Source organism: Delphinapterus leucas, chromosome 12 (assembly GCF_059928025.1).
Source record: "Delphinapterus leucas isolate spDelLeu-1000000601 "Yukka" chromosome 12, BTC_Dleu_Yukka2, whole genome shotgun sequence".
NCBI classification, from domain to species: Eukaryota; Metazoa; Chordata; class Mammalia; order Artiodactyla; family Monodontidae; genus Delphinapterus; species Delphinapterus leucas.
This window is the reverse complement of record NC_143140.1, coordinates 14,103,081-14,131,006: the sequence shown is the minus strand read 5'-3', so window position 1 is coordinate 14,131,006 and position 27,926 is coordinate 14,103,081. Positions and strand designations below refer to the sequence as shown.

Here is a 27,926-nt window from a genome sequence, read left to right as displayed (position 1 = left end):
ATCAAGCTTTTGGATAATGGTTGATTATAACTGACCATCTAATCTAGAAGAGGGCATACTTTTGTGGATGAATAAAAGAACTGAAAAAATAGACTTATTTTCTCATCATAAAATAACAAATTAATAAAAGGAATACAAGATGACTATAGAAAATTTAGTAAACAGATGAAAAATCCATAAATGAGAATGACTAGAACAAGAAAACAATCTCTCTCCACCCTCCACATACTTGCATCTCCCACCATATTTTAACAGAAATCTGTTTTTAAACAGTGACTTCAAATAAAAACCTGCTCTCTCTGTTCTCTGTCCCTACTCTGTACCTCCAAGAGGAAGCAAACTCTACAAAAGCCTAGAGTATAAAGAGCCAGCTTCCTCCTCTAACCCAGCTGGGATATGAAACTCATCAGTTTACTCTTCTCTTTTTGAGGCAGGAAGATTAGTTTTGACTTTTTCTTTAATTCTTACCGGACTAGAAGAAACAAATGCTTTTCTCTCCCCCATGTCTATTCACAACATCTGTGATTAAATAATAAGACATGTTGATTTGATCATCATCTCCTGCTTGTGGAGAGCTGACTCTCAAAGTATAGTCATGACATGTTGAAAGTATTTTTACAGTTTCATTTTTTAAATATATATCCATTTCCCCATAACCTTCTGTTTTGGTAACAGCTTTACTGAGATATCACTCACATACCATACAATTCAGCCGTTTAAGGAGTACAACTCAACGCTTTCTAGTGTATTTACAGAGTAGTGCAGCCATCACTACAAGAAATTTTAGAATATTTCACCACCTTAAAAAGAAACCCTACATTTTTTTTTAAAAAAAAATAATTTTATTTATTTATTTATTTTTGGCCGTGTTGGGTCTTCGTTGCTGCGCGCAGGCTTTCTCTAGTTGTGGCGAGTGGGGGGGGGGCTACTCCTTGTTGCGGTGCGCGGGCTTCTCATTGCGGTGGCTTCTCTTGTTGCGGAGCATGGGCTCTAGGCACGCAGGCTTCAGTAGTTGTGGCACGCGGACTCGATAGTTGCGGTTCGTGGGCTCTAGAGCGCAGGCTTAGTAGTTGTGCACAGGCTTAGTTGCTCCGTGGCATGTGGGATCTTCCCGGACCAGGGCTCGAACCCGTGTCCGCTGCATCGGCAGGCGGATGCTTAACCACTGCACCACCATGGAAGTCCAACCCTACATTCTTTAGCTATCGCCACCCCCCCGCCCCCCACTATCTCCCCTCTCCCCCAGCCCTAAGCAGTCACTGATCTACCTCTATCTCTATAATTTTGCCAATTCTGGACAATTCATATAAACAGGATTATATAATATGTGGTCTTTCCCTAAAATCTTTTTATTTTTATTCTCTTTAAATTAGAGTTGCAGTATCCTATATTTCAGAATAGGACAACAAAATTACCAGAAATTCTGTGTGATTTTTTTTATAATTCATAAAGATATAAAAACAATTTATGTAATATTATAGAAGTTACCTTATTTTTGAGACTGTTAGACTATATATCTGAATATATTGTATTATCTCGTCCAGAAGGCGATCAGTCATGCTATCAAAATCAGCGAAAGTATCATTCTAAACAAAAGTGAAATAGATACGTTATATACTGAATATGTGTAATTACATAAAACACTGAATATAAACATTATTTTTAATTTAGGTATTGAAAATATGGTTAAAGACCAGTGGTTTTTAAAGAAGTTAGTGAATGTGATATTCATTATATTAAAATGAACAAGTAGTGAATTTCTAGGGGAAAAAAAAGGCTCACTGTTCTTAACACTTCATTTAGGTAATCGTTTAGTCCACTATCAACACTGAACATAAGGTTATTTATAATGGTTTAATTAAAATATTTGCACAGAATGTGAAATTCTAGGAATTTTACACATGTAAAAAGCTCGTAAATCACTTCTACTTCCTTAGGCTACGCATTAATTGTTAAACTTCACAGAAGTCAGAAAAATTATATCTACTACCACAGGCATTTTGTAGTCAGCAAATATTTAGGTAGAAACTGGTAGAAAAATGTGTGCTTCCACTGAAAACACAGCTATCTGTACCTGATTTCTCTCAGACATAAGAAAATCAATTCTTTCCCCAGGCAGTCCAAGTTCAATGTAAGTTTTTACTAACCGGAGATCTGCACTGTTACCTAGAAGATGAAGAAAATCAAAGTTATACCTAAGGGAAGAGATAAAGCAAAAGGTACAATGCGCACCCTCATACTCTGTTACACTTCTTGGGGACAAGCGTAGGCCTATGCCGGCTGTGAAGAGACAAGGCCCTGGGAACCAGAATCCTCAGTGTCTATTTCACAGCAGATTTCCATCAGCTGGCAATGGCCTCCAACAGCCTGTCTCTTCAGAGGTCTGGTCGCATTGATGCGCTCGCCACCGCCCCCCGCCCCCCCAGCAGTGTGTCTGTCTTCCTCCCCATAACATGGGATAGTGTGTTTCTTGAAGATTTCAAAGAGGAATTTACCAGAGATTCTACTGGGCCAAGAAGCCTTTCTTGGAGGATAATTCTTTGAAAATTTTATTAGTGGGGGGAAAGAGGTTAGTATTAGAGATCTTTTATTCCTTGACTCACGGTTTTGTTTTTCTTAAAGAAAAATCTCCAATTTCATAAGAATTTACTAGCTCAGACCTGTGTTTAGCATTTTTATAATCCATAAAATCTTTTGTCAATTTGTTGCTACAGAAATCACCTTATAACACAGTAATAGTCTGCTAGTCCAGAGATATTTGGTGTCTTCTAACATAGCTCCTAACCAAGAAAAATAGGCTGTTGAGTAACCAAAACAGCTGTCACAAAACCACAGCAGTGAAACAAGGTATTAAGAAGTTAAGTTATACCCTGATTAATCAGTGAATCTTTAATTCTTAGGTATTGATTTTTCTTGTCCATAAGGTTTAAAGCAGCAAGCTAAAAGGGAAGCAGAAAGATGATCAAAGGGAGACAAAATGATTGCCACGAGGTGACAGCTGACAAAAATAATAAAAAGAGAGAAGACAGAAAAATCCGAAGTTAAAATAAATAAAATGTTGGCGTGTGGATGTCAATTCCATGGAAAATTTACTTTACAAAGAAATCTAATATTATACTCAGCAAAATTAAGTACATCTCTGTTTCAGAGAGTATTTAAGATTTAATTAATATCAGCAATTCAGAAATCTTTTTTCAGGTCAAAGATTAAAATAAAACTAAATGAGATCTACCAGGAAAAGAAAAGATTGAGATGCTACGGGTCACACGTGCAGACGTTACGTACCGTCCAGGCCGTGCACACACACAATGAGATGGACTCCGCCTTCGGAACAACCCTCTTCCTCCTCTTCCACACAGAAATAGGGCACTGAGGACGCCAGAAGAGGGACATCGCTGTACATGAACCCGGGGAGCTTAAGGTGCTTCAATTCTTCTTTCGCCTGAAGGAAGCTGAAGCAAAACAGTGTAAAAGACATTCGTTACTAAGTATTATATTCAGTTTTTAGAACCCAAAAGGTAATCTGCTGCATTTAGAGAACTGCAGAAGAGGAAACCCAGAAATATTTGATTTTAAAATAATGAAAATATGTGGGCTCACCTAAATGATTTAGAAATCAGAGAGTACTTTTTTTTTTTTTTACTATTTTTTAGTACATATTCTGATCAAATACAATGAGTATTTAAAGCCTGACATCACTTAAAAATATTCTTTTAAACTTGAAATCCACTAAGAAAACACTGGGAATGGAGTTATGCTTTCTACTGAATTTTATACTGTATACATAGAAAAGGTGGGAGAACTACTGCACAGAGGACAGTCTGATGCTGACCCTGTGATCAAATCTTACCCTCTTTGCTCCTTTTTAATCTTATATAAAAGGCAAAGAAGGAGATATTCTACACAGTGTAGCAGTGAGAATGGCAGGTATAGTATTTAGTAGATGAGGTTATTTGTATTTTTCTCTAAAAATACCAATAAGAACGAACAGAACTAAGAGGGGGATGTGATTAAATAAAATTGGTGGCATACACTCATTTACTGATAGAATAAGTGACATTTCTAATCAACTTGGGGACTGAGAACATCAAAGATTATTAACTATCGTAACATTAGATCATTTGGACTGATAAAAGTAAAACTCCAAGAAGCTGATGAACACTAAACTGAGCGGGACACACTGGGTGAAGAATACAGACCACTGCTTGCACTAATGACTCAGAAGAGTCTGAGGTACCCAGGAGGTGATGCAACCTTCAGCTTCCCAGCACATTACAAGTCTTCAATGGGCTGTTCTCACCTTGCTGGGTTCACTAGGTGTGGGCACCATAGGTCTTACTTATGTGTATACATCAGAATGATCTGGGAACTTAAAAAACCTACAGTAGATATGCCCAGACATTTTATTCCAGGGATTATAATTCCATCTGGAATAAGGTAGTAGAAAACCAGTGCCATGCTAGTAAACCTATGTCATGCTCAAAATTTTCTGGATTTTTTTTACGGGTCCATGAAATCCCAATTCTGGAAACACTGACTTAGCTGGGGCAATCTAAGTCTGGTAGGCTTTAGGAAGTTTCTAGCAATTATCTAACATTGTCCTTATTTGCTAGATATAAAACCTAACTTTTGTCTGGGAGTTAACCAGGGGAGAGATGAGGTATTGATGGGAAAAAAAGGGTTTTAGTCTCAATTATTCCATACTTCTACCATAAAGTTACCAATGGAAAATCTGTATCAGGCCAAGTCGAGCCTACAGAACAGGACAATCATACTGGGAACTGCAGGTCTGTCTGTCAAAGAGCATAGTGAGTTCACTGCTCCATTTCAGACAGCTAATCGAAGAAGCACTTTCTGTATTACAGAAACCAGAGAACGTGAAATATGTATGTTACTGGAGAAATATACATATATGTTCTCTCTCTCTCTCTCTCTTTAGTAGCACGTGCTATTGTGCTCCATTACTTACGCTTGTATTTGAGGTTTTGGTGAATTTTCATACCAGGACAGTGATGAGGTGAAGTTGTAAGAAGCGCTGCTTGGCTGCTTTGTAATGGCATCACATTTACTCTTAGAAGAATACTTAACACTGCAAGGAGACTCTCGTGGTGCAGATGGGAAGGACAGACAGCCGGAGGTACAGACAGTAGGCACGGTTATACCATCCCTCAGATGGTCAGTGCTAATCCTTCCAGATTTGATAGACCCTTCTCCTCCTGGGGCGCCTCGGTCTGCCCAGTGAGCACGTGCCGCCCCACCCGGGGCGGGGTCATCTGTCTCCCCATGATACCCGTTTTGAACCATTTGCTGGTCCTGCTCTTCTTCCTCCTCCTCTTTATCCTGGTCCTGCTGAAGGTGACTAATTTCTTTGTCAGAAGCTTCCTTCTGAGGGCTAACTGAATTGCTGTAGCTAATAGTACACGTGTCAGAAGTATCTGTGCTGCTCTGACAGCCAAAATAATTTTCCACAAGCCCTTGCTTTACCATATCAGGACTGGCTGAAAAAGGGTCACCTGTACCCAGGTGCGTTTCATCTTTAACCGTAGGGGCTTCTGAATACATTTGTTTGAGATTTAATGCATCGCTATTTTTTCTTTTCACAGTCCTATCTTCACTGACGTCTGTCCTGGTAGAAATGGAACCTGAAACGACACAAGGGGTGCCTGAACAAACCAGTCCTGAACTTAACGGAACTGCGGTCCCTGCAGGGTCACTAGATTTATCAGGGCTCTGGGAGTCTTTACACGAAGTGTCCAAGTTAGGTTTGGAGCTGCAACTACTTTTCACATCACTGGAAGTACCTTCGTCTGAAAAAACAAATTGTAAAGGGTCTTTAGTGCTTGAATTTAAGGAATGTATTGCTATCATTTCATTGTCCAAATGCCCTGAAAACACGACACTCTGCTGTTGCAAGATAATATTTGACTTTTTCCTATCGTCACATTTTGGCACATCAATTGTTCCTAGATTCAACACGGTTCTGCTATCGCTTAGGTGGCATTCAGGTACAACAGATTTCTTAGGATTTTCATCAGGTGACAGCTCATCATCAGAAGGCAGAGAGTTTATGGACGTTAAGGATGACTGGATCTCACTGAAAGCACTTGTGCTCTCAGTACAGTGGCTGCCTACTGAAAACTTTACATTATGATCCGGCTTCATCAAAAGCTGAGGAAATAACCTTTCGTTATTGGAAAGACCTTGGCCTTGTACAGTTTCAAAGACTAGGTCAGGGTTTGGATGTGTTGCAACAGAGCTTGGTTCACTTTCCACACCTGAATCTGAGAACCGAGACGAGGCACACGTGGCACTAATATCTGGTAACTTAATTGTGTCTCCACTCACTACAACATGATATTCTCTTGTAGAAGAAGCAGGTTGATTACTTCTTGGCTTAGCTAATGATTCTCCAACAGAACGACACTTTGCTTCCTGCAAAGCTTCCTTTTCAAGTGTTAGTTCTATAGATTTAGATTTACCGTTAGATTCTAAGGACTCAAAGTTGGGTAGTTGTAAACTATCCACAAATACTTCATCTTGTCGAAGCTCTGTCCAAGGTCCTATTTTAACAGTTATTTTCTCTCCACTGAAAGGGTCTTTATTAGAGGGCTTTACTTCAATTGTCCTAACTCCCGAAGTGGGGGCAGTTTGATGATCATGGCAATCATCTGGTGAACTTCTGGATGCCACACTGTGTTCCACTTGTGCAATTTCACTATCGTCCTGGGAGATATCAAGTTTACCTGAAATGGACAAATTTGCACAAAGATTTAGGCTGCCAGAGTTCAAAGGATCAAACAGGTCTGGTTGCATATTTTCAATATCTGGAGACTTTTGTTCAGTTCTCTCTGTATTAGCTGGCAAATAGCTAGCTTCCTTTTGACTTGTCTGTCTGATGTAGGTCTTTAGGTCAAAATTATATCCACATATTGTGGTGTCCAGACCTTCCTTCTGACTATGTGAAGGATTGCCTTCAAAGCTTTTAAAGAGATCATTTGATGCTGTACTTTTCAAACATTTGTAGCCTACCAAAACCACAGAATCCTTAGAGTTCTGTTTTATTAATTTTTTTGTGTTTTCAGGTTTCATTGTTTTCATGAGCTTAGTAACCTTAACCTTGGATTTATTTGATTCTTCATTCTTTCCTTTTAGAGACTTTGTTAGCTGCTTTTCACCTTCTGTAGACCAAAAACTGGAGGCCCCAGCAGGTCTGACTTTCAACTCTGGGCTGGAAAGTCCAGCTAGAGAGCTTTCTTCAGTCTCACATTTATCCATTCTACTGGACTCTGATCTCTGAAGACTCTGAATTCCCATCCAGGGTGCATCTAAGTCTTTTATCCAAAGAAAAAGAAATTCAGGTTTAAAACGAGGTATAAGAACTCATATGATCAAGACTACTTTCTCTGACTATAACTTTCTAATATCCTCAAAAATAAATAAAACTGGAGGGGGGAAAACAGCCCCACATTAAGGAATGGCTTTATGTATATTAGAATATACTGAAAATGACACACACAGCTTACATATTTTAGTTAGATTACACTTACCTTCAGTAACTGCATCTAAATACCTGTCTTCAAAGATCACAGGTAATGAATTGAGATCTCCATCTAATTCACTACACTCAATAGGCAGGGGTGGGAGACAGCTGCAGAAGGAAGTGTTTTTGAGAGCGGTGCACATCTGGAGGTGACTCTGAGCACTGAAAAACATGTCTTACGTCAGACTGCAATCTAGACAATCACACCAATTTCACCTCATCGTCTCTCCAGGACCACCCCTCCTCAAGACAACCTCCTTACGAAAGAGCTCCTTGGTCAGAGATAAAAACTGGTACGATGAAAATTATGGTTTGTTGACAAAAATTACTAATAAAATTATTGTTTACTGATAAATTATTTAATTTCTATTATACTCTTCTATACTTTTAAATGTCATTTCAAAGTGAGTCATCTGTGCTTAATGTCTGAACATCCTAATTAGCTGAGAATAGCATAGAGGAGAAAGACCAAAAGCTCAAATGCCTGCTAACGATTTGATGATAATGTTGAAAAAAAAAGTTAACATGGACTGATGAATACGATTAACAGCTATTTTTAAAAAGGTATATAACTTTCTAATGCAAAATAGTTTTTTTAAAAAAACTTTCTTACGGAAAATTTGAAACAAATCAAAGTACACAGAACAGCACCATAAGCCCCATCAACAAACGTTTTCCCTCCTTGCTTTGTCTGTACCTCCACTCACTGCCTACCTACACACCCTATGATTATTGAGAGTTGTCTGTTGGGGCATATACTTCACGTGCACTGAAACAAACAAATCTTGGCTGCACGATTCTGACAAACGGACACGCGATACAGAACATTTTCCACCTGTCCAGAGAGTACTCTCACGTCTTTGCAGGCAAACTCCCAGCCCAAGTCGACACCAAGACACCCACTCTTCTGACTTGCTCCACCTTAGTCTTATGTGTTCCAGAACTTCATATAAACAGAGTCATATATTCTTTACTCTTTTATGTCTGACTTCTTTCACTCAACATAATGTCCTCAAAATATTCTTTAAAGCCAAAGAAAACCAGATCTAAATGTACTCAGTAGGGAAAGTGGAAGGCATCTACTCAGGATATTTGAATTGTAAATCTTTTGCACAACAGCAGGAAGTGCCATTCAGACTACCTGTGAAAATATGTAATACATAATGATAAATGTAAGAGATTCTGACCTGTGAAGATAAAAATACAACAAGACGGCCAAATGAAAGGCTGGAGCCAGGGCTGCGTGGGACTCCCAAGAGTGGGGTAGATCTGTGTGGGGAGGGGTAACGGTACAGTACACTTCTTTGTGTAAGGGCGGGGTCTTTAGTGAAGTAATGCATAAGATTAAATGCGATTGGACTAAACAGGAGCTTTCTAAACTTCAAATTCTCCTGATTTCTTTCATTGTAAATACTGTATATTCTGTCACTGATAAATTCTGAGATGATATCTTATGTAAAAGGAAATAGAATCATTTAAATTTTGGATTTATGCTACTCACTGAAGTTCCTGGTATGCAATGGCAGCTTCTCTTGGATGTTCAAAACAAAAGAATGCCTCAGAAAATCTGCGCACCTGGAAAATTCCAAAAGGGAGTATGAATAACATGGCACATTTAAAAAGTCAATCAGGAACTGGGTGGCAGGGAAAGAAACCCCCTTTGCAAGGCCCTCCATAACCATCCCTGTGAGAATTACTCTCCCTCCTCAGGGTGGCCAAAGCACTGTATTTTGGTACTTACCGCAAGAGTTAAAAGGAAGAATAGAATGTAGGTAAGAAATTTCGTTTTACATTATGGATCCACCATTCATCCTCCTTGAAGACGGGGATTCTGTCTGTCTTATTTACCACTACATCCCCACACCAAGAACAGCACCCAGTGCACAGAAGAATGGTGGGATCAGCTAGCACTCCCTGGTGCTGTGTGCCAGGCATCCCAGTACACACCAGCTGAGCTGATGGTGGACTCGCTGGCTCTGTGACCTTCGGCATTTCACCTTGGAGCCTCGATGACTCCTTTTCAATTACACTTAATACTTATTCTTCATAGGGGGTTATTGCAAAGAATAAACAAGATAATGTATTTGATAGCAGTTTTTAATCTGGAAAGTATCTATAAATATAAGCTATTACAATTACCACTGTAGCATTCACCATATTTTTTCTTAAAATAATTGTATACGTGAACTGTCTCCCCTCCTGATGTGCAGGAACACATTAGAGTAGGAACTGTGTTTTGGATGATCTTTGCTATCCCCCCAAAATATGTCTTGGTATGTTACAGAAGCAAGTACTTGGTAAATACTGGTCAAATGTAGTTGAATATTTCTTCCATCATATTTGTATTCTGACCCTTTCATTTCTAACTATGCAGGAAAAGGCTTTGTCAGCACTGGAGCAACAGTAAGGGGATGGAAAAGATATTTTGTTTGAAGGGTACATGGAGGAGAGAGAAATGATATTATATCTTGGAATTATATTACACCTAAGATTTTTTTCTAAAGGGAAGTACAACTTAGGGGTCTTTGGTTTTAAATGTACAATGAGGGGCTTCCCTGGTGGCGCAGTGGTTAAGAATCCACCTGCCAATGCAGGGGACATGGGTTCGAGCCCTGGTCTGGGAAGATCCCACATGTCACGGAGCAACTAAGCCTATGTGCCACAACTACTGAGCCTGCGAGCCACAACTACTCAAGCCCGCACCACAACTACTGAAGCCCACACGGCCTAGAGCCCTCGCGCTGCAACTACTGAGCCCACGCGCCACAACTGCTGAAGCCTGCATGCTCTAGGGCCCATGTGCCCCAACTACTGAGCCAGCGTGCTGCAACTACTGAAACCTGCACGCCTACAGCCCGTGCTCCACAGTAAGAGAAGCCACTGCAATGAGATGCCCACTCACTGCAACGAAGAGTAGCTCCCGCTCACCACCACTAGAGAAAGCCTGCGGGCAGCAGCAAAGACTCAACGCAGCCAAAAAAAACATATTCAGAAAAAGAGTCAAATATTTTAAAAGCCAAATGCAGAAAATTATGTATTGTACGCTCCCCCTTGTATTTTAAAAAAGAGAGGAGAGGCTGGTGGTGATGGGGTTCTGGACATGCTACCCCAAATTATGGCACCTTGGCATACTGAATATCTTAAGGTGAAGAAATTTAAGAAAAGGAAGAGCAGGAAAGTCACCCTGACCTCCTCACCAACCCTTCTCCCCTAAAACAGGTCATAAAACCCTCATGTGAGAGGTGCCCTCACTATACCCAGAGGAATGGAACGTCCATTCTTATCTCCCAAAACAAAGGAATGGCAAGAAGAAGCCTACAAACAGGCCTTGCTAATAAATTCCCTCGGTTTACTACAATTACTTCATACTCCTTAACCTATCATATTCCTTCATGAACTGTCAACTCTTCATCAAGCCTATCATAAAATACTCAGGTCTGTTTCTTTGGGTCTTCATTTCCTTATGAAGGCTACCTTGTCACACAAAAGTTATATTAAACAAATTTGTACACTTCTCAGGGCTTCCCTGGTGGTGCAGTGGTTAAGAATCTGCCTGCCAATGCAGCGGACACGGGTTCCAGCCCTGGTCTGGGAAGATCCCACCTGCTGCGGAGCAACTAAGCCCGTGCATCATAACTACTGAGCCTGCACTCTAGAGCCCGCGAGCCACAGCTACTGAGCCCACGTGCCACAACTACTGAAGCCCATGCGCCTAGAGCCCATGCTCCCCAACAAGAGAAGCCACCACAAGGAAAAGCCCACGCACCGCAACAAAGAGTAGCCCCCGCTCACCGCAACTAGAGAAAAGCCTGCGTGCAGCAATGAAGATCCAATGCAGCCAGAAAACAAAAAAAATGTACAGTGAATTGGAGAAACATTTTATTCGTCATCAAGTTATAGCCAGTTGAGTTTCTAAGTTCCTAAGCTTGTCTCCCTGAGTTGGTGAGACTAGGTCTTCAGAGGGACAAGTTGACAGGGGGCAACGAAACATCTGTGGGAAGGACGCAACTGTCTTCACCTTCAAATGCTGCTGACGGCCCCTTCTTCCTCTCCAACACTAAGGGAGACATGAGGAAAACTTATCTGCCTGCCTGCCTGCCTGTCTGTCTGTCTGTTAGAGGTTTTTTCCCTGAGGGCTGTAAAGTGTAAAGAAATGCAGCCTGAAGTCATCTGGATTCCTGCAGCTGCAGCTGGGCCTGCCTCCCCATCTTCCCTGATCCCTACAATAAGAACCATCATTTCTGGACAGCATCCTCCCTACCAGGCTCTGTGCTAAGCACTTTAGTTTCATTCTTTGATTTGAACCATATAAAAACCTTACGAAGTGGATATATCTTCATTTAACAAGTGAGGCAAGACAACATAGCTGGGCTGTGATACACATGGGATTCAAATAAAGACTTGAGAAAAGTGTCAAGACTTGTGCTCCAACCACTGATCCCTTCCCTTCTGCATTAAGACTCCCTGTTATCATAAAGTCTTTCCTTTCCGGTCTGCTCCCAGACGAGGCTCTCTGTCTGAACTTTCTCCTGCCCTGATTTCTGGGCAGTGGCAACCCGTGAGGAAGAAGGCTGGCGCAGCACTGTGAGGCCATCTCTAAGGCATCACTGCCACCTGATGGCAGCACAGCTGAATTCTGGGCAAAAGGCAGGCACAGAAAAATATGTCAAATTTACAAACTCAGGATATGAGTAACAGGTTATTAATACTTTGGTATATATATATATCTGTAAGACACGTTTTGAGTATGTACCCTAATTTTAAAGAATCCACCTATTTGGCAATATCAACTATTCAAAATTTAACTAGGACATTAAAAAAAAGGCTTTAAGGGTTCAAAATGGGTGTTTATAGTGCTTTAAAGAGTTAAATGTTCCTTTATCTATGTTCACCCTAATAGGCTGTTTAAATTGCTAAGCAATGCTTACTATAATAATTTTAATAAGTAGTTATTAATATAACTATATTATAATTTAATATATTAATCACTATTATAATATTTGCTATAATAATTTTATACATGCTCATCCAGGTTAGATTCTAATCTGTAGTGCAGAGTCCAAATATGTGATATATTATCTATGTTGCCTTGAAGAAAGAAGGCACCTCACATATGTTCACTGAACAAATGTTTCTTGTTTTGAATTTATTTTTTTATACAGCAGGTTCTTATTAGTTATCCGTTTTATACCTATTAGTGTATACATGTCAATCCCAATCTCCCAGTTCATCCCACACCCCCGCCCCACCACTGTCCCTGCTTGGTGTACGTACATTTGTTCTCTACATCTGTGTCACTATTTCTGCCCTGCGAACTGCTTCATCTGTACCATTTTTCTAGGTTCCACATATATGTGTTAATGTACGATATTTGTTTTTCTATTTCTGACTTAGTTCACTCTGCATGGCAGTCTCCAGGTCCATCCACGGCTCTGCAAATGGCACTATTTCATTCCCTTTAATGGCTGGGTAATATTCCATTGTATATATATACCACATCTTCTTTATCCATTCATCTGTCGATGGACACTTAGGTTGCTTCCATGACCTGGCTGTTTTAAATAGTGCTACAATGAACATTGAGGTGCATGTGTCCTTTTGAATTATGGTTTTCTCTGGGTATATGCTCAGTAGTGGGATTGCTGGGTCATATGGTAATTCTATTTTAAGGAACCTCCATACTGTTTTCCTTAGTGGATGTATCAGTTTACATTCCCACCAACAGTGTAGGAGGGTTCCCTTTTCTCCACACCCTCTCCAGCATATATTACTTGTAGACTTTTTGATGGCAGCCATTCTGACCAGTGTGAGGTAATAGCTCATTGTAGTTTTGATTTGCATTTCTCTAATAATTAGTGATGTTGAGCAGCTTTTCATGTGCTTCTTGGCCATCTGTATGTCTTTGGAGAAATGTCTATTTGGGTCTTCTGCCCATTTTTGGATTGGGTTGTTTGGTTTTTTTAATATTGAGCTGCATGAGCTGTTTATATATTCTGGAGATTAATCCTTTGTTGATTTGTTTGCAAATATTTTCTCCCGTTCTGAGGGTTGTCTTTTCATCTTGTTTGTAGTTTCCTTTGCTTTGCAAAAGATTTTAAGTTTCATTAGGTCCCATTTGTTTATTTTTGTTTTTATTTCCATTACTCTAGGAGGTGGATCAAAAAAGATCTTGCTGTGATTCATGTCAAAGAGTGTTTTTCCTATGTTTTCCTCTGAGAGTTTTATAGTGTCCGGTCTTACATTTAGGTCTTTAATCCATTTTGATTTTAATTTTGTGTATGGTGTTAGGGAGTGTAGCTTTTACATGTAGCTGTCCAGTGTTCCCAGCACCACTTACTGAAGAGACTGTCTTTTCTCCATTGTATATCCTTGCCTCCTTTGTCATAGATTAGTTGATCATAGGTGCGTGGGTCTATCCCTGAGCTTCCTATCCTGTTCCATTGATCTATATTTCTGTTTTTGTGCTAGTACCATATTGTCTTCATTACTGTAGCTTTGTAGTATAGTCTGAAGTCAGGGAGTCTGATTCCTACAGCTCCGTTTTTTTCCCTCAAGACTGCTTTGGCTATTGGGGGTCTTTTGTGTCTCCAGACAAATTTTAAGATTTTTTTGTTCTAGTTCTGTAAAAACTGCCATTGGTAATCTGATAGGGATTGCACTGAACCTGTAGAATGCTTTGGGTAGTAGAGTCATTTTCAAAATATTGATTCTTCCAAACCAAGAACATAGTATGCCTCTCCATCTGTTTGTATCATCTTTAATTTCTTTCATCAGTATCTTATAGTTTTCTGCATACAGGTCTTTTGCCTCCCTAGGTATTTTATTCTTTCTGTTGCAATGGTAAATGGGAGTGTTTCCTTAATTTCTCTTTCAGATGTTTCATCATCAGTGTGCAGGAATGCAAGAGATTTCTGTGCATTAATTTTGTATCCTGCAACTTTATCAAATTCAATGATCAGCTCTAGTAGTTTTCTGGTGGCATCTTTAGGATTCTCTATGTATAGTATCATGTCATCTGCAAACAGTGACAGTTTTACTTCCTCTTTTCCAATTTGTATTCCTTTTATTTCTTTTTCTTCTCTGGTTACCGTGGCTAGGACTTCCAAAACTATGCTGAATAACAGTGGCGAGAGTGGACATCCCTGTCTTGTTCCTGATCTTAGAGGAAATGCTTTCAGTTTTTCACCACTGAGAATGATGTTTGCTGTGGGTTTGTCATATATGGCCTTTATTATGTTGAGGTAGGTTCCTTCTATACCCACTTTCTGGAGACTATTTATCATAAATGGGTGTTGAATTTTGTGAAAAGCTTTTTCTGCAACTACTGAGATGATCATACGGTTTTTATTCCTCACTTTGTTAATATGGTGTATCACACTGATTGATTTGCGTATATTGAAGAATCCTTGCATCCCTGGGATAAATCCCACTTGATCATGGTGTATGATCCTTTTAATGTGTTGTTGGATTCTGTTTGCTAGTATTTTGTTGAGGATTTTTGCATCTATATTCATCAGTGACATTGGTCTGTAATTTTCATTTTTTGTAGTTATCTTTGTCCGTTTTTGGTATCAGGGTGATGGTGGCCTTGTAGAATGAGTTTGGGAGTGTTCCTCCCTCTGCTATATTTTGGAAGAGTTTGAGAAGGATGGGTGTTAGCTCTTCTCTAAATGTTTGAAAGAATTCACCTGTGAAGCCATCTGGTCCTGGACTTTTGTTTGTTGGAAGATTTTAAATCATAGTTTCAATTTCATTACTTGTGATTGGTCTGTGCATATTTTCTATTTCTTCCTGGTTCAGTCTTGGAAGGTTATACCTTTCTAAGAATTTGTCCATTTCTTCCAGGTTGTCCATTTAATTGGCATAGAGTTGCCTGTAGTAGTCTCTTAGGATGCTTTGTACTTCTGCGGTGTCTATTGTAACTTCTCCTTTTCGATTTCTAATTTTATTGATTTGAGTCCTCTCCCTCTTTTCCTTGATGAGTGTGGCTAATGGTTTGTCAATTTTGTTTATCTTCTCAAAGAACAAGCTTTTCGTTTTATCGATCTTTGCTATTGTTTTCTTTGTTTCTATTTCATTTATTTCTACTCTGGTCTTTATGATTTCTTTCCTTCTGCTAACTTTGGGTTTTGTTTGTTTTTCTTTCTCTAGTTTCTTAAGGTGTAAGGTTAGATTGTTTATTTGAGATTTTTCTTGTGTCTTGTGGTAGGATTGTATTGCTGTAAACTTCCCTGTTAGAACTGCTTTTGCTGCATCCCATAGATTTCGGATCATTGTGTTTTCATTGTCATTTGTCTCTAGCTATTTTTTGATTTCCTCTTCGATTTCTTCAGTGATCTCTTGGTTATTTAGTAACGTATCGTTTAGCCTCCATGTGTTTGTGTATCTTACGTTTTTTTCCCTGTAATTGATTTCTAATCTTATAGCGTTGTGGTCGGAAAAGATGCTTGATATGATTTCAATTTTCTTAAATTTACTGAGGCTTGATTTGTGACCCAAGATGTGATCTACTCTGGAGAATGTTCCGTGCGCACTTGAGAAGAAAGTGTAATCTGCTGTTTTTGGATGGAATGCCCTATAAATATCAATTAAATCTATCTGGTCTATTGTGTCATTTAAAGCTTGTCCTTCCTTATTTATTTTCATTATGGATGATCTGTCCATTGGTGTAAGTGAGATGTTAAAGTCCCCTACTATTATTGTGTTACTGCTGATTTCCTCTTTCAGGGCTGTTAGCAGTTGCCTTATGTACTGAGGTGCTCCTATGTTTAGGAGCACCTCAATACATAAGCACCATATATATATGGGAGCACCATGTATATATGGGTGCATATATATTTATAATTGTTACATCTTCTTCTTGGATTGATCTCTTGATCATTAGGTAGTGTCTTTCCTTGTCTCTTGTAACATTCATTATTTTAAAGTCTATTTTATCTGATATGAGTATTGCCACTTCAGCTTTCTTTTGATTTCCATTTGCATGGAATATCTTTTTCCATTCCCTCACTTTCAGTCTGTATGTGTCCCTAGGTCTGAAGTGGGTCTCTTGTAGACAGCATATATATGCATCTTATTTTTGCATCCATTCAGCGAGCCTGTGTCTTTTGGTTGGGGCATTTAATCCATTTACATTTAAGGTAATTATTGATATGTATGTTCCTATTACCACTTTCTTAATTGTTATGGGTTTGTTTTTGTAGGTCCTTTTCTTCTCTTGTGTTTCCCACTTAGAGAAGTTCCTTAGCATTTGTTGTAGAGCTCGTTTGGTGGTGCTGAATTCTCTTAGCTTTTGCTTCCTCTGTAAAACTTTTGATTTCTCCATCGCATCTGAATGAGATCCTTGCCGGGTAGAGTAATCTTGGTGGTAGGTTCTTCCCTTTCATCACTTTAAATATATCACGCCACTCCCTTCTGGCTTGTAGAGTTTCTGCTGAGAAATCAGCTGTTAACCTTATGGGAGTTCCCTTGTATGTTATTTGTCGTTTTTCCCTTGATGCTTTCAATAATTTTTCTTTGTCTTTAATTTTTGTCTATTTTATTACTATGTGTCTCGGTGTCTTTCTCCTTGGGTTTATCATGCCTGGGACTCTCTGTGCTTCCTGGACTTGGGTGGCTATTTCCTTTCCCATATTAGGGAAATTTTCGACTATAATCTCTTCAAATATTTTCTCGGGTCCTTTCTCTCTCTCTTCTCCTTCTGAGACCCCTATAATGCCAATGTTGTTGCATTTAATGTTGTCCCAGAGGTCTCTTAGGCTGTCTTCTTTTCTTTTCATTCTTTTCTCTTTATTCTGTTCCACGGCAGTGAATTCCACCATTCTGTCTTCCGGGTCACTTATCTGTTCTTCTGCCTCAGTTATTCTGCTATTGATTTCTCCTAGTGTATTTTTCATTTCAGTTATTGTATTGTTCACCTCTGTTTGTTTGTCCTCTAATTCTTCTAGGTGTTTATTCTTTAATTCTTCTAAGTCTCTGTTAAATATTTCTCGCATCTTCTCGATCTTTGCCTCCATTCTTTTTCCGAGGTCCTGGATCACCTTCACTATCATTATTGTGAAATCTTTATTTGGAAGGTTGCCTATCTCCACTTCATTTAGTTGTTTTTCTGGGGTCTTACCTTGTTCCTTCATCTGGTACATTGCCCTCTGCCTTTTCATCTTGTCTATCTTTCTGTGAATGTGGTTTTTGTTCCACAGGCTGCAGGGTTGTAGTGCTTCTTGCTTCTGCTGTCTGCCCTCTGGTGGATGAGGCTATCTGAACAAGTGTTCTTTAAGTTCTTTTTATACAAACCTGATTTATGCCTACTGTTAGATGCAACCCCTACTGGTTTAAGTTATTTGTTTTCTCAATCCACAGTACATTATAAAGAGCAAATGAAACCAAGGGAGAAGGAGAAGTAGAGTATACATAGTATATATAGGCATTAAGTATACATAAGTATACTAGGCAAAGGAAATAAGAACTTGATGCTGAAACACAAAGGCGCCTCTTAAAGAAAACCTAGAAGATTCCCATAAAAAGCAGACAAAATAAGTTAAAAAATTAATATAACTTGGGCCTCTCTAATGGAGGATCTGCTACCCAGACATTTTTGAGAGCACAGGACACCAGTGTACTATTAAAGCAGAGTACATTACACAAGATTCATAATGATAACTAAGTCACTTTGAAAGGGCTAAATTAGGTTCCATATACTCTACTTCAGAAGGTAAGCAACCATGAAGCACACTAGAAAGTTTTCATTTAAAATGGTCAAAAGTAATTTAAGGAAAAAATCAGCCCTTTAGAAAGCACATATTGGATGATAACAAAATTCACTTTGGGGTAGACTTATTTCTTGAAAATTCTGGGCATGTTTTTTGTAAATACACATAAAGCTATAATACATTTTATGTTAATAATTACATTAACAATGGGAGTCTGCCTAAACCTTGTAAAATAGGAAATAAACGGCATCAAAGTAAATATTATAAATAAACAATATGTTCTCAGAAAGTACTTCTACTTTGTTAAAAAAGATAGAGCTTAATATATTAAGGTTCACTGATACAGTTGTACTGAAGGAATATCAGATGAAGTAGTTTTAGAGATGAGTTCTTAAAAATGCAAACTGTGTAACGTTTTGAATAGATAACACATCATTGTAAAGAAACCTTTAAGTGGGAAAGGATGGCTATACAAGTTATTTCTAACTCTTTCCCTCTTCTAGAGCACAGAAAGCATCAATACACTTGAAAACGCTATGATCTTAAAATCTCCCTAAAAGTTAATAAGAATTCCTGACCCTCCACCCTTGTTAGGGGAAGCTAGTGGCTACACATTAGAATCCAGGGTCCTGCTGATCCATATAGAAGCTTTAAAGGGCAAATTCAAAAAAGTGCTCCTTCAGAACAGAATGGAGATTCCTCAAAAAACTAAAAACAGAACTACCATATAATGTAGCAATCCCACTCCTGTGCATATATCTGGAGAAAACTCTAATTCAAAAGGATACATGCACCCCAATGTTCCTTGCAGCACTATTCACAATAGCCAAGACATGGAAGCAACCTAAATGTCCACTGACAGATGAATGCGTGAAGAAGATGTGGTACATATATACAATGGAATACTACTCAGCTGTAAAAAAGAATGAAATAATGCCATTTGCAGGAACATGGATGGACCTGGAGATGATCATACTAAGTGAAGTAAGTCAGACAGAGAAAGACAAATATCATATGATATCAATTATAGGTGGAATCTAAAATAGGACACAAATGAACTTATCTATGAAACACAAACAGACTCACAGACTAGAGAACAGACTTGCGGTTGCCAAGCGGGAGGGGGTTGGGGGAGGGAAGGAGTGGGAGTTTGGGATTTGCAGATGCAAACTAGTATATATAGAACAGATAAACAACAAGGTCCTACTGTATAGCCCAGGGAACTATATTCAAAACACAAACAAAAAGCTGCTCCTTCCACAGGCAGATACAACCTGCCTCCAGGGAGGAGAGGCCAGATTTCACTTCCCACTCCCCCTAGTAGAATGCTCGTATTCAGGGAAAAGCCTAACCCTGTTAATCACTTGGAGAATTTTTTAAAAATTACCCATGCCTGGGCCCCATTCAGCACTGGTAAGTTTTAAAGTTCCCTAGGTGATTCTAATGTACAGCCATGGTTGAAAAGCACTAATTAACTTCTACTTAGACCATGACAGAGCAAGTAGTATTGGATTGACTCTACTGAAAACAACTTACAAAACTGCACAAGATACAGGAGCAACTGTTTCAAGCACTGAAGAACATCAACTAGACATGCAAAGAAGCTGGAAGATGTAACTTACAACCAAGAGATAAAAAAAGCAGTTAGTAGAAGTAGACTCCAAGATAATCTAGGTGTTAGAATTAGCAGGCAAGTACTTTTCTTTCTCTTTTTAAATAATTAATAGACTAGGTTTTTCAGAGCAGTTTTAGGTTTAGAGAAAAATTGATCAGAAAGTATAGGGAGTTCCAATTATACCTCAAGCCCCCAAGTTTCTCCTATTATTTACATCTTGTATTATGGTGATGCATTTGTTATAACTGACGAACCAATATTGATACATTATTATTAACTAAAGTCCATCGTTTACATTAAGGTTCACCCTTGTTGTTGTGAATTGTATGGGCTTTGACAAATGTACAGTGACATGTATCCACCATTACGATATCATAGAGAACAGTTTTACCGCCCTAAAAGTCTCCTATGCTCCACCCACTAGACTCTCTCCCAATCCCCCTGAGCCCCTGGCGACCACTGATTATTTATTTATAGTTTTTCCTTTTCCAGAATGTCACAGAATTGGAATCATATAGTAGGTAATTCTTCAGGTTGGCTTCTTTCATTTAGCAGTGATATACTTTTAAGGTTTCTCTATGTCTTTTCATGGTTTGATAGCTTATTTCTTTTTATTACTGAAAAATATTCCATCGTGTAAATATACAACAGTTTGTTTAACCATTCACCTGATGAAGGACATCTAAGTTTTGGCAATTATAAAAAAAAGTTGCTGTAAATATCTGAGTGCAGGTTTTTGTGCAGACCTAAGTTTTTAACTAATTTGGGTAAATACCAAAGAGCATGGTAGCTGGATTATTATGTAAGAGTATGTTTAGATTTATATGAAACTGTCAAACTGTCTTCCAAAGTGGTTGCATCATTTTGCATCCCCAACAGCAATGAATGAGAGTTCCTGTTGCTCCACATCTTCACCAATATTTAATGCTGTCAGTGTTTTCAATTTTAGTCATTCTTACAGGTGTGCATGGTATCTCACTGTTGCTTTAATTTGCGAATCCCTAATAATGTATAAGTTGGGTATTTTCCTTCCCCCAAGTGAAAGGCTAGAGAGGGCTGGAGCTGGGTCCCCCAGGTCAGCTGGACTCTAGAAAGACAGTTTCTGAGGAGGAAGGTCTTGTTAAGAAGGACAGAATGCTCTGGATGTATTTACAAATGGCTATTTCCCCCTCTCCCTGCATGAGGGGATTTCTCTGATTTGAACTATGTGAACCTGGGAGGGTTCCTGGAGCTAAAACTCATAGAAGTGTGGGTGTCCCCTAAGACTGGGCCCTCCTGGAGTTATTAACTCAAGCTTGTTCACACTGAGCCTCCAGAAATTCATTAATTACAGTTTAAGTTTTGCTCTCCTGGTACTGGCTCCTGGTGACTTCTGTTCATGGGTTGGTTTCTGCTTTGGTAAGATGTGATTCTCTGTAACTGGCTAGCCATCTCTCCAGTTTGGGGGTCAGGAGTTTATCCCGTGGCCTCGGTTCTCTAATGGACCTAAAAAGGTGTGTTGATATTTGGTTTGTTCAGCTCTTTTCTTGTTGTTAGAAAGGGAGTGATGAAGTCCAAGCCTCTTAAAGCTGGATCAGAAACCAGAAGTTCAGGCAAGTACTTTCAAGCCATAAGTATAAACTGGCCAATGACTGGGAGAAGCTGGTCATAATGAATGAAGAGATGAGAAACCTTAGCAGAAAAATGAAATGATTAAAAAAAGAAAAGAACCAAAGGCAAATTTTGGAAGTAAAAAGTATATATCTGAAATGAAAATTTTACTAGAGAAGAGTTAGAGCAGATTAGACACTACAGAAATGAGTTAGTGAATTCAAAGATGGAAGAACAGAAATTATTCACTCTGAAGAGCACAGAGAAAAACTACTAAGAAACAAAATAATATCAAATAGTGTAACATAAGTGAAATCAGAGTGCCAGAGAGAGAGAGAGTAGAGAAGACTGGGGCAGAAAAATTCTGTAGTTCTAATGGCTAACATTTTGATAAAAATATCACCCTGCAGATATGAGGATCTCGGCAAATCACGAGATAAATAAACAAGATAAATACCAAGAAAATATATAAATATATATTTAGATAAATATAAAGAAAATATATAAACTACAAGCAATATAAAGAGAACTACAACAAGGCACCGTCAGAGTCAAACTGCTTCAAATCAAAGATAAGGAGAAAATTATAACAGCAGCTGGAGGGAAACAACAATATAAATGACAACTGATTTCTCATCCGAGATTATGGAGGATGGATGATAAAGGTATGTCTTTAAAATACTGATACAGGAAAAAAAAGTTAATCCAGAATATTGATTAAACAACCGTATCAATCAACCTGACCTAATTTATTTATTTATTTATTTATTTTTGGCTGTGCCATGCACCTTGTGGCATCTTAGTTCCCTAAAAAGGCATTGAACCCAGGCCACTGCAGTGAAAGCACCAAGTCCTAACCACTGGACTGCCAGGGAGTTCCCAACTGTAAATATATATGTTCTCAACACCAGAACACATGAATATATTAAGCAAATACTAACAGATCTGAAGGGAGAAATAGAAAGCGACACAGTAAGTCTCCTACGTATGAACGGGTTCTGTTCCGAGAGTGTGTTCATAAGGCCGATTTGTTCGTAAGTCCAACAAGGTTAGCCTAGGTACCCAACTAACACAATCAGCTATATAGTACTGTACTGTAATAGGTTTATAGTACTTTTCACACAAATAATACATAAAAAACAGACACAAAAAATAAAGAAAACATTTCTGATCTTACAGTACAGTACCGTGAAAAGTACAGTAGTGCAGTACAACAGCTGGCGCTTCTTAGCAGTACCAGCTACATCACCACTGCTTTTACACTTGCTTCCGGACATCGTACGCTTGAAATAAAGGTACTATGCTACTGTATTCTATACAGTACAGTACAGTAAAATACACAAAAGCACAACCACTTGTAGAGGATGCACGCACGTGACAACATAGCCAGACACGTGAACTAACTTACGTGACTGGACGCGCGAACGTGTGTTCGCATCTTTCAAAGTTCACAACTTGAAGATTCGTATGTAGGGGACTTACTGTACTCATTAAAATGCTCTAACATCACTTTTTTAAAACTTACCCTCAAAGTATGGTGCTCTTGTGCTAGTACTAGTCTTAGCTCTTCATGTAGTGTTATAACTTCCAGAAACTGTCCCCATAAAGCCATTAGAAGTGAGCAAAGTTGTGCGAGATTCATATTTATAAGTTCTGCCAGTTCATCAGGATTCTCTATTTTCTGAAATGACAAGGGAAAAAACCTTTACTGCTCTCTGAGAATTACCATAACACACCTATATATATTACTGAGAATACAAAGGCAAATTTTTAGTTTTAAAAAATGGGTGTGTGTGCGCTTGCATATGTGTGTGCGCGCTTGCATGTGTGTGTGGAGAGAGACCAACTGACCCATGGCTTTTTTCTATCTGATAGTTACTACAGCACTTTTCGACCATTTAACCACTATTTCAATACCGGAGGTATCTTGTTACTGAAATAACATCATAGTCTAAAGTTACAAATCAGGATTCTATAGAACATGATCAAATTCAAACACTAAAATACTGGGAATTTTAAACACAATGTACAAATCATGATGAAAGTTATAAAAATTTTGAAAGATGATGAAATCTTAAGATCTGATTTTTTTCCCCATCAGCTAAGTAAAGTACTTAAAAGATCCGTAACTCCTCAGAAAGGACTGAGACACTCTCTAAAGTACTGCTTTGCCCTCACACCTGTGCTCCTAGATTTTATTTTGCTTGCGGGAATCCTTTCATAGAGCTGTCGAACACTTCTTTCCTTCTCTTTTCTAACAGTTCACTCACCCAGTATTTACTGAGCACATTTTACATGCTAGGGCCTACATTCTACAGACACCAAGATTAATATGAAAAGTTCGCAGTCTAATGAGGAAAGAAAAGTGGGTAAATGATTACAATATACTATTATGAGTGTTCTAATAGTGGTATTAAATTATCCCCTTTATTTAAATATTCACCTAAACTGATGATGGAAGTTAAGAGTACTGAATGAGATGCAGAATCTTCTAAAAGGCATTTGGTCTTCTTGAATTGATAAAATAAGAACTTCTAAACAAAGAATAAAAAGGACTATAAGTCAGAATGATGTTTCTCTTTGGTCAAGCATTTTTATCATGAGGACAGGCTTTTCTTCAATACACTGAGGCAGCAGTCAGTCTTCAGGGAGGTAGTATCTTGATGCAAAAATCTGTCCTTAATTACTAGTAACACTAAGAAATCTACTTTAAATACATACATGGGTGCTGATCTCATTTTCCTACTGTAAAGATGGAAGAAGTCTGTTCAGATTGAAGCTGACAGCCATTCCCACCTACACACCAATGATGGCCTCATTTATGGCTCTGGATCACATCTCCCTGAGCTCTAGATCCAGCATCTACTGGATGACTGTACTTGGACAGTTCAACGTGTCCCAAACTGCACTGCACCTTCCCTTTCTAAAAACAAACAAAACCCCCAAGTGTTGCTTATCACATATGACCCTCTTTCTCTCAGTTTGTATTGGCTTCTTTTTGAAGTCTGCAATCCAGCAGGCTTTTCTTCCCCAACCCAAACCAAGCTTCCATTTATCTTCTTAACTAAGAGAACACTTAAAACAAAAACTCAGCAGCATTAGTAAGAAAGGAAGGGATCGTGTCTTATTCACTTTTGTGACTCTGGTTACCGGTACACAGTAGTCACTCAATAAATACTTACTGGACGAATAAGTGAATGAATGAATAAGGAATTACAGGCCTCGGATAAGGAAAATGCTCCCAGAATACAAGGACAAACTCAGAAAACGCTGACAAATTCCAGAATTCTGGAATGGAAGCTAATAGAGTCAACAGATGGTAAGTACTGATTCATCAACATACACAGAAATTCTACAGAGGTGTTCTGCCCCAGGAAATGGTTTATAAATGTTATTAGAAATGAAGCTAACAAGTTTCTCATGTCTCCTAAGAACACACAAAAGATTAAGATGTACTATAAAGAAGCTGAAACCTGCAGTATTGTTTCAGGAATGAATTTAATGGAGTTAGGAAAAGAAGACTAGAATAAGTATTTGACAGTGATTAAATAGCACTACGTAAGGCAAGCAATGCTACACCTAGTATAATCTACACACAAGTAGAACTAATTCTCCTCCAGAGAGCAAGGCTATCTAGATACCTTGTATTTATTAATTGTATTTCTCAGGGATCATGGCACCAAGGTTCTGAGAAAGGACTTTTAGTATTTTCATTATTGGGAAAAGCATCCCTTCGGGTATAAATTACTCCTTTGGTTTATATAACTCTTTACAGTAAGTGTCAAAATATAAATAATAATTTCTTTTTTATATTAAAAAGGAAATCAGAATTAAGTTTGACAAGATCTTTTATATGTATAAATGTAGGAATAATAAGACCTTACATTTATATATTTTTTTCAAATAACATTCATTATTTTGTCCTATTCATAGCACTCACTGACCTTGTTTGATTACAAAATGGTGCTTACTTTAATAGACTTGGAAATGGGGGAAAGCAAAAAAGAAAAAAATAAAGTTCATTTTAGTTTATGGTCTTCAATTTTTTTCAGTTATAGAGAGGAAAAAACCAGAATCATATATAGCTTTATGCCATTTTCACTGGATAACACAGTATGAGCATTTCCCTACATCATCAAACATTTGTTGAAAGCAACATTTTTAAGGTTGTACAACTTTTTTAGATTATGAGTGTCCCACGATTTCTTTAACCATTGTCCTACTGTTGGGGATTTATTTAGGTTAATGTTTTACAATATTATAAGTTACACTACATATGAATTTCTGTTTATTTGGTATAAATTGAGAAGAAATACTCTTTTTGGCTTTGGATACATACTGCCAAACTAATCTCTGAGAAAGATCTACGAGGTACGAGAATCTGTATCTCAGCACATCTCGATAAGCATTACGTTGTTATTAAAAAATCACAGCTAGGGCTTCCCTGGTGGCGCAGTGGTTGAGAGTCCGCCTGCCGATGCAGGGGACACGGGTTCGTGCCCCGGTATGGGAAGATCCCACATGCTGTGGAGCGGCTGGGCCCGTGAACCATGGCCGCTGAGCCTGCGCCCCGCAACGGGAGAGGCCACAAGAGTGGGAGGTGCGTGTACCGCAAAAAAAAAAAAAAAAAAAACATAGCTAGGTTAAAAATGATGTCAGAATATTTAAATTTTGGGTTCTTTGATAATTAGATTAAATATTTTTCATATACTTATTAGCAGTTTTTGTAATTTGGTGTCTAACCTATATTAATATGAAAAATGGGGAATAACAGGTTTCCTTAACGATTTGTGAGACCTCTTTGTAAGACCTCTTATTATTCCACCTCTTGTGTATTCTATATGCTGTCAAAGTTTACCATAGTTTACGTTAAATTTTATGACGTCCATTTAAATGCTGAAATTAAATACGAGTACATAAAAATTTATTAGTAATATCAGAATACATATAATTTTTTAACAGTACAGATGGATATAAAGAATAAAACTTTTCCTTCACAGCCCCATCCTTCATGCTATTGTTTTGTTTTTTGTTTTTTGTTGTTTTTTTTGCGGTACGCGGGCCTCTCACTGTTGTGGCCCCTCCCGCTGCGGAGCACAGGCTCCGGACGCGCAGGCTCAGCGGCCACGGCTCACGGGCCCAGCCGCTCCGCGGCATGTGGGATCTTCCCGGACCGGGGCACGAACCTGTGTCCGCTGCATTGTCAGGCAGACTCTCAACCACTGCGCCACGAGGGAAGCCCTGTTTTCTGTATTTTTGTTAAGTTTGAAATGTATATGTGTATACATATCGTTTCAAATATTTTATATGTAATCTAATCACAAAAATATGATCAAATACATACAGAGCTTTTATTATCATATAAAAATCATACTCATATTTTTCCAACTTCTTTTTTCTTTTAAAGATTTTTGACGTGGACCATTTTTTAAAAAGTCTTTATTGAATTTGTTACAACATTGTTTCTGTTTTACATTTTGGTTTTTTGGCCCTGAGGCATGTAGGATCTTAGCTCCCGGATCAGGGATCCTACACGAACACCCTGTATTGGAAGGCGAAGTCTTAACCACTGGACTGCCAGGGAAGTCCCTATTTTTTCAATTAATATATCCTAGAGAGCTTTTCAGCATGAAAACGGTACCTTGCATCATAGATGAATACATATATCTTGAATTAAAGAATCCATGTCAATGTATAGAGACTTGCCTAATCCTTTCAAATGGCTACATGGGAACGGATAATTCTTTATGTCTGTTGAAATGTATTAGCACTTCTGCGGGACAGATTCCTAAATAAAAACTGTTTTGTGGCAGAGCATGTGTTTTTAATAGATGTTTTCAGAAGAGACTGATGAAGTGACCTAAAAAATGTACCAGTTTCTACCCTCACCAGCAGCACAGGCAGATACTAGTGTCCCTACACCCTTATCAACAATGCAGATTAGCAGTCACTTTCATTTTTGCAAATTTCATAGTCAAAAAACCCTTTTATTGTTTAAATATGCATTTCCCTGGTTTTCAGTAAGACTTAGTGTCACCTATGTAGCTAACTTGTTCTGCTAAGAACTGCATTTTGTACATTGCCTCTATGCATATCCCTTTTTCCCGGGGGGTGTTTTGAAACTGACGCATAGGACCTCTTTATATACTGTGAGTATTAATCGTTTGCCACTTTTAAGTACTGCAAATATTTTCTTCCAGTTTATTGCTTCCTTTCAACTTTATTTATATTTTATTTTGTTTTAAAGAAGTTTCAAATCATCAATACCTTATTTTGTCTTTTATACCATTACTCTGAAAAAGTTATTTCATATCCTAAGATCAGATTGTTTATATATACATGTATATGTAAATTTATCTTCCAAATTTTTCTGGACATTTAACTCTTCAAGTCCATTTAGAATTTTCTTCTACAGTATGGTATTTTACCACACTATTTATGTAAGCCGATATTTTATCATATATTCAATTCT

General features: G+C 38.3%; 1 protein-coding gene across 7 annotated transcripts in view; it reads right to left on the bottom strand.

Moving 5' to 3' along the window:
* Positions 1-27,926, bottom strand: part of FAM135A (family with sequence similarity 135 member A) — a 123,553-nt gene that overhangs the window by 21,673 nt on the left and 73,954 nt on the right. For 5 of the 7 annotated variants that reach the window (XM_089921718.1, XM_089921719.1, XM_089921717.1 and 2 more), the window contains 7 exons: positions 22,980-23,135; positions 9,042-9,115; positions 7,548-7,702; positions 4,970-7,331; positions 3,286-3,452; positions 2,075-2,166; positions 1,489-1,586 (listed from right to left, as the gene is read on the bottom strand). In XM_089921718.1, coding sequence (XP_089777844.1) covers positions 1,489-1,586; positions 2,075-2,166; positions 3,286-3,452; positions 4,970-7,331; positions 7,548-7,702; positions 9,042-9,115; positions 22,980-23,135 — 3,104 coding nt within the window. The remainder of the gene's footprint in view (positions 1-1,488; positions 1,587-2,074; positions 2,167-3,285; positions 3,453-4,969; positions 7,332-7,547; positions 7,703-9,041; positions 9,116-22,979; positions 23,136-27,926) is intronic. The other 2 variants (XM_089921723.1, XM_022590465.3) reach the window with 2 other exon arrangements.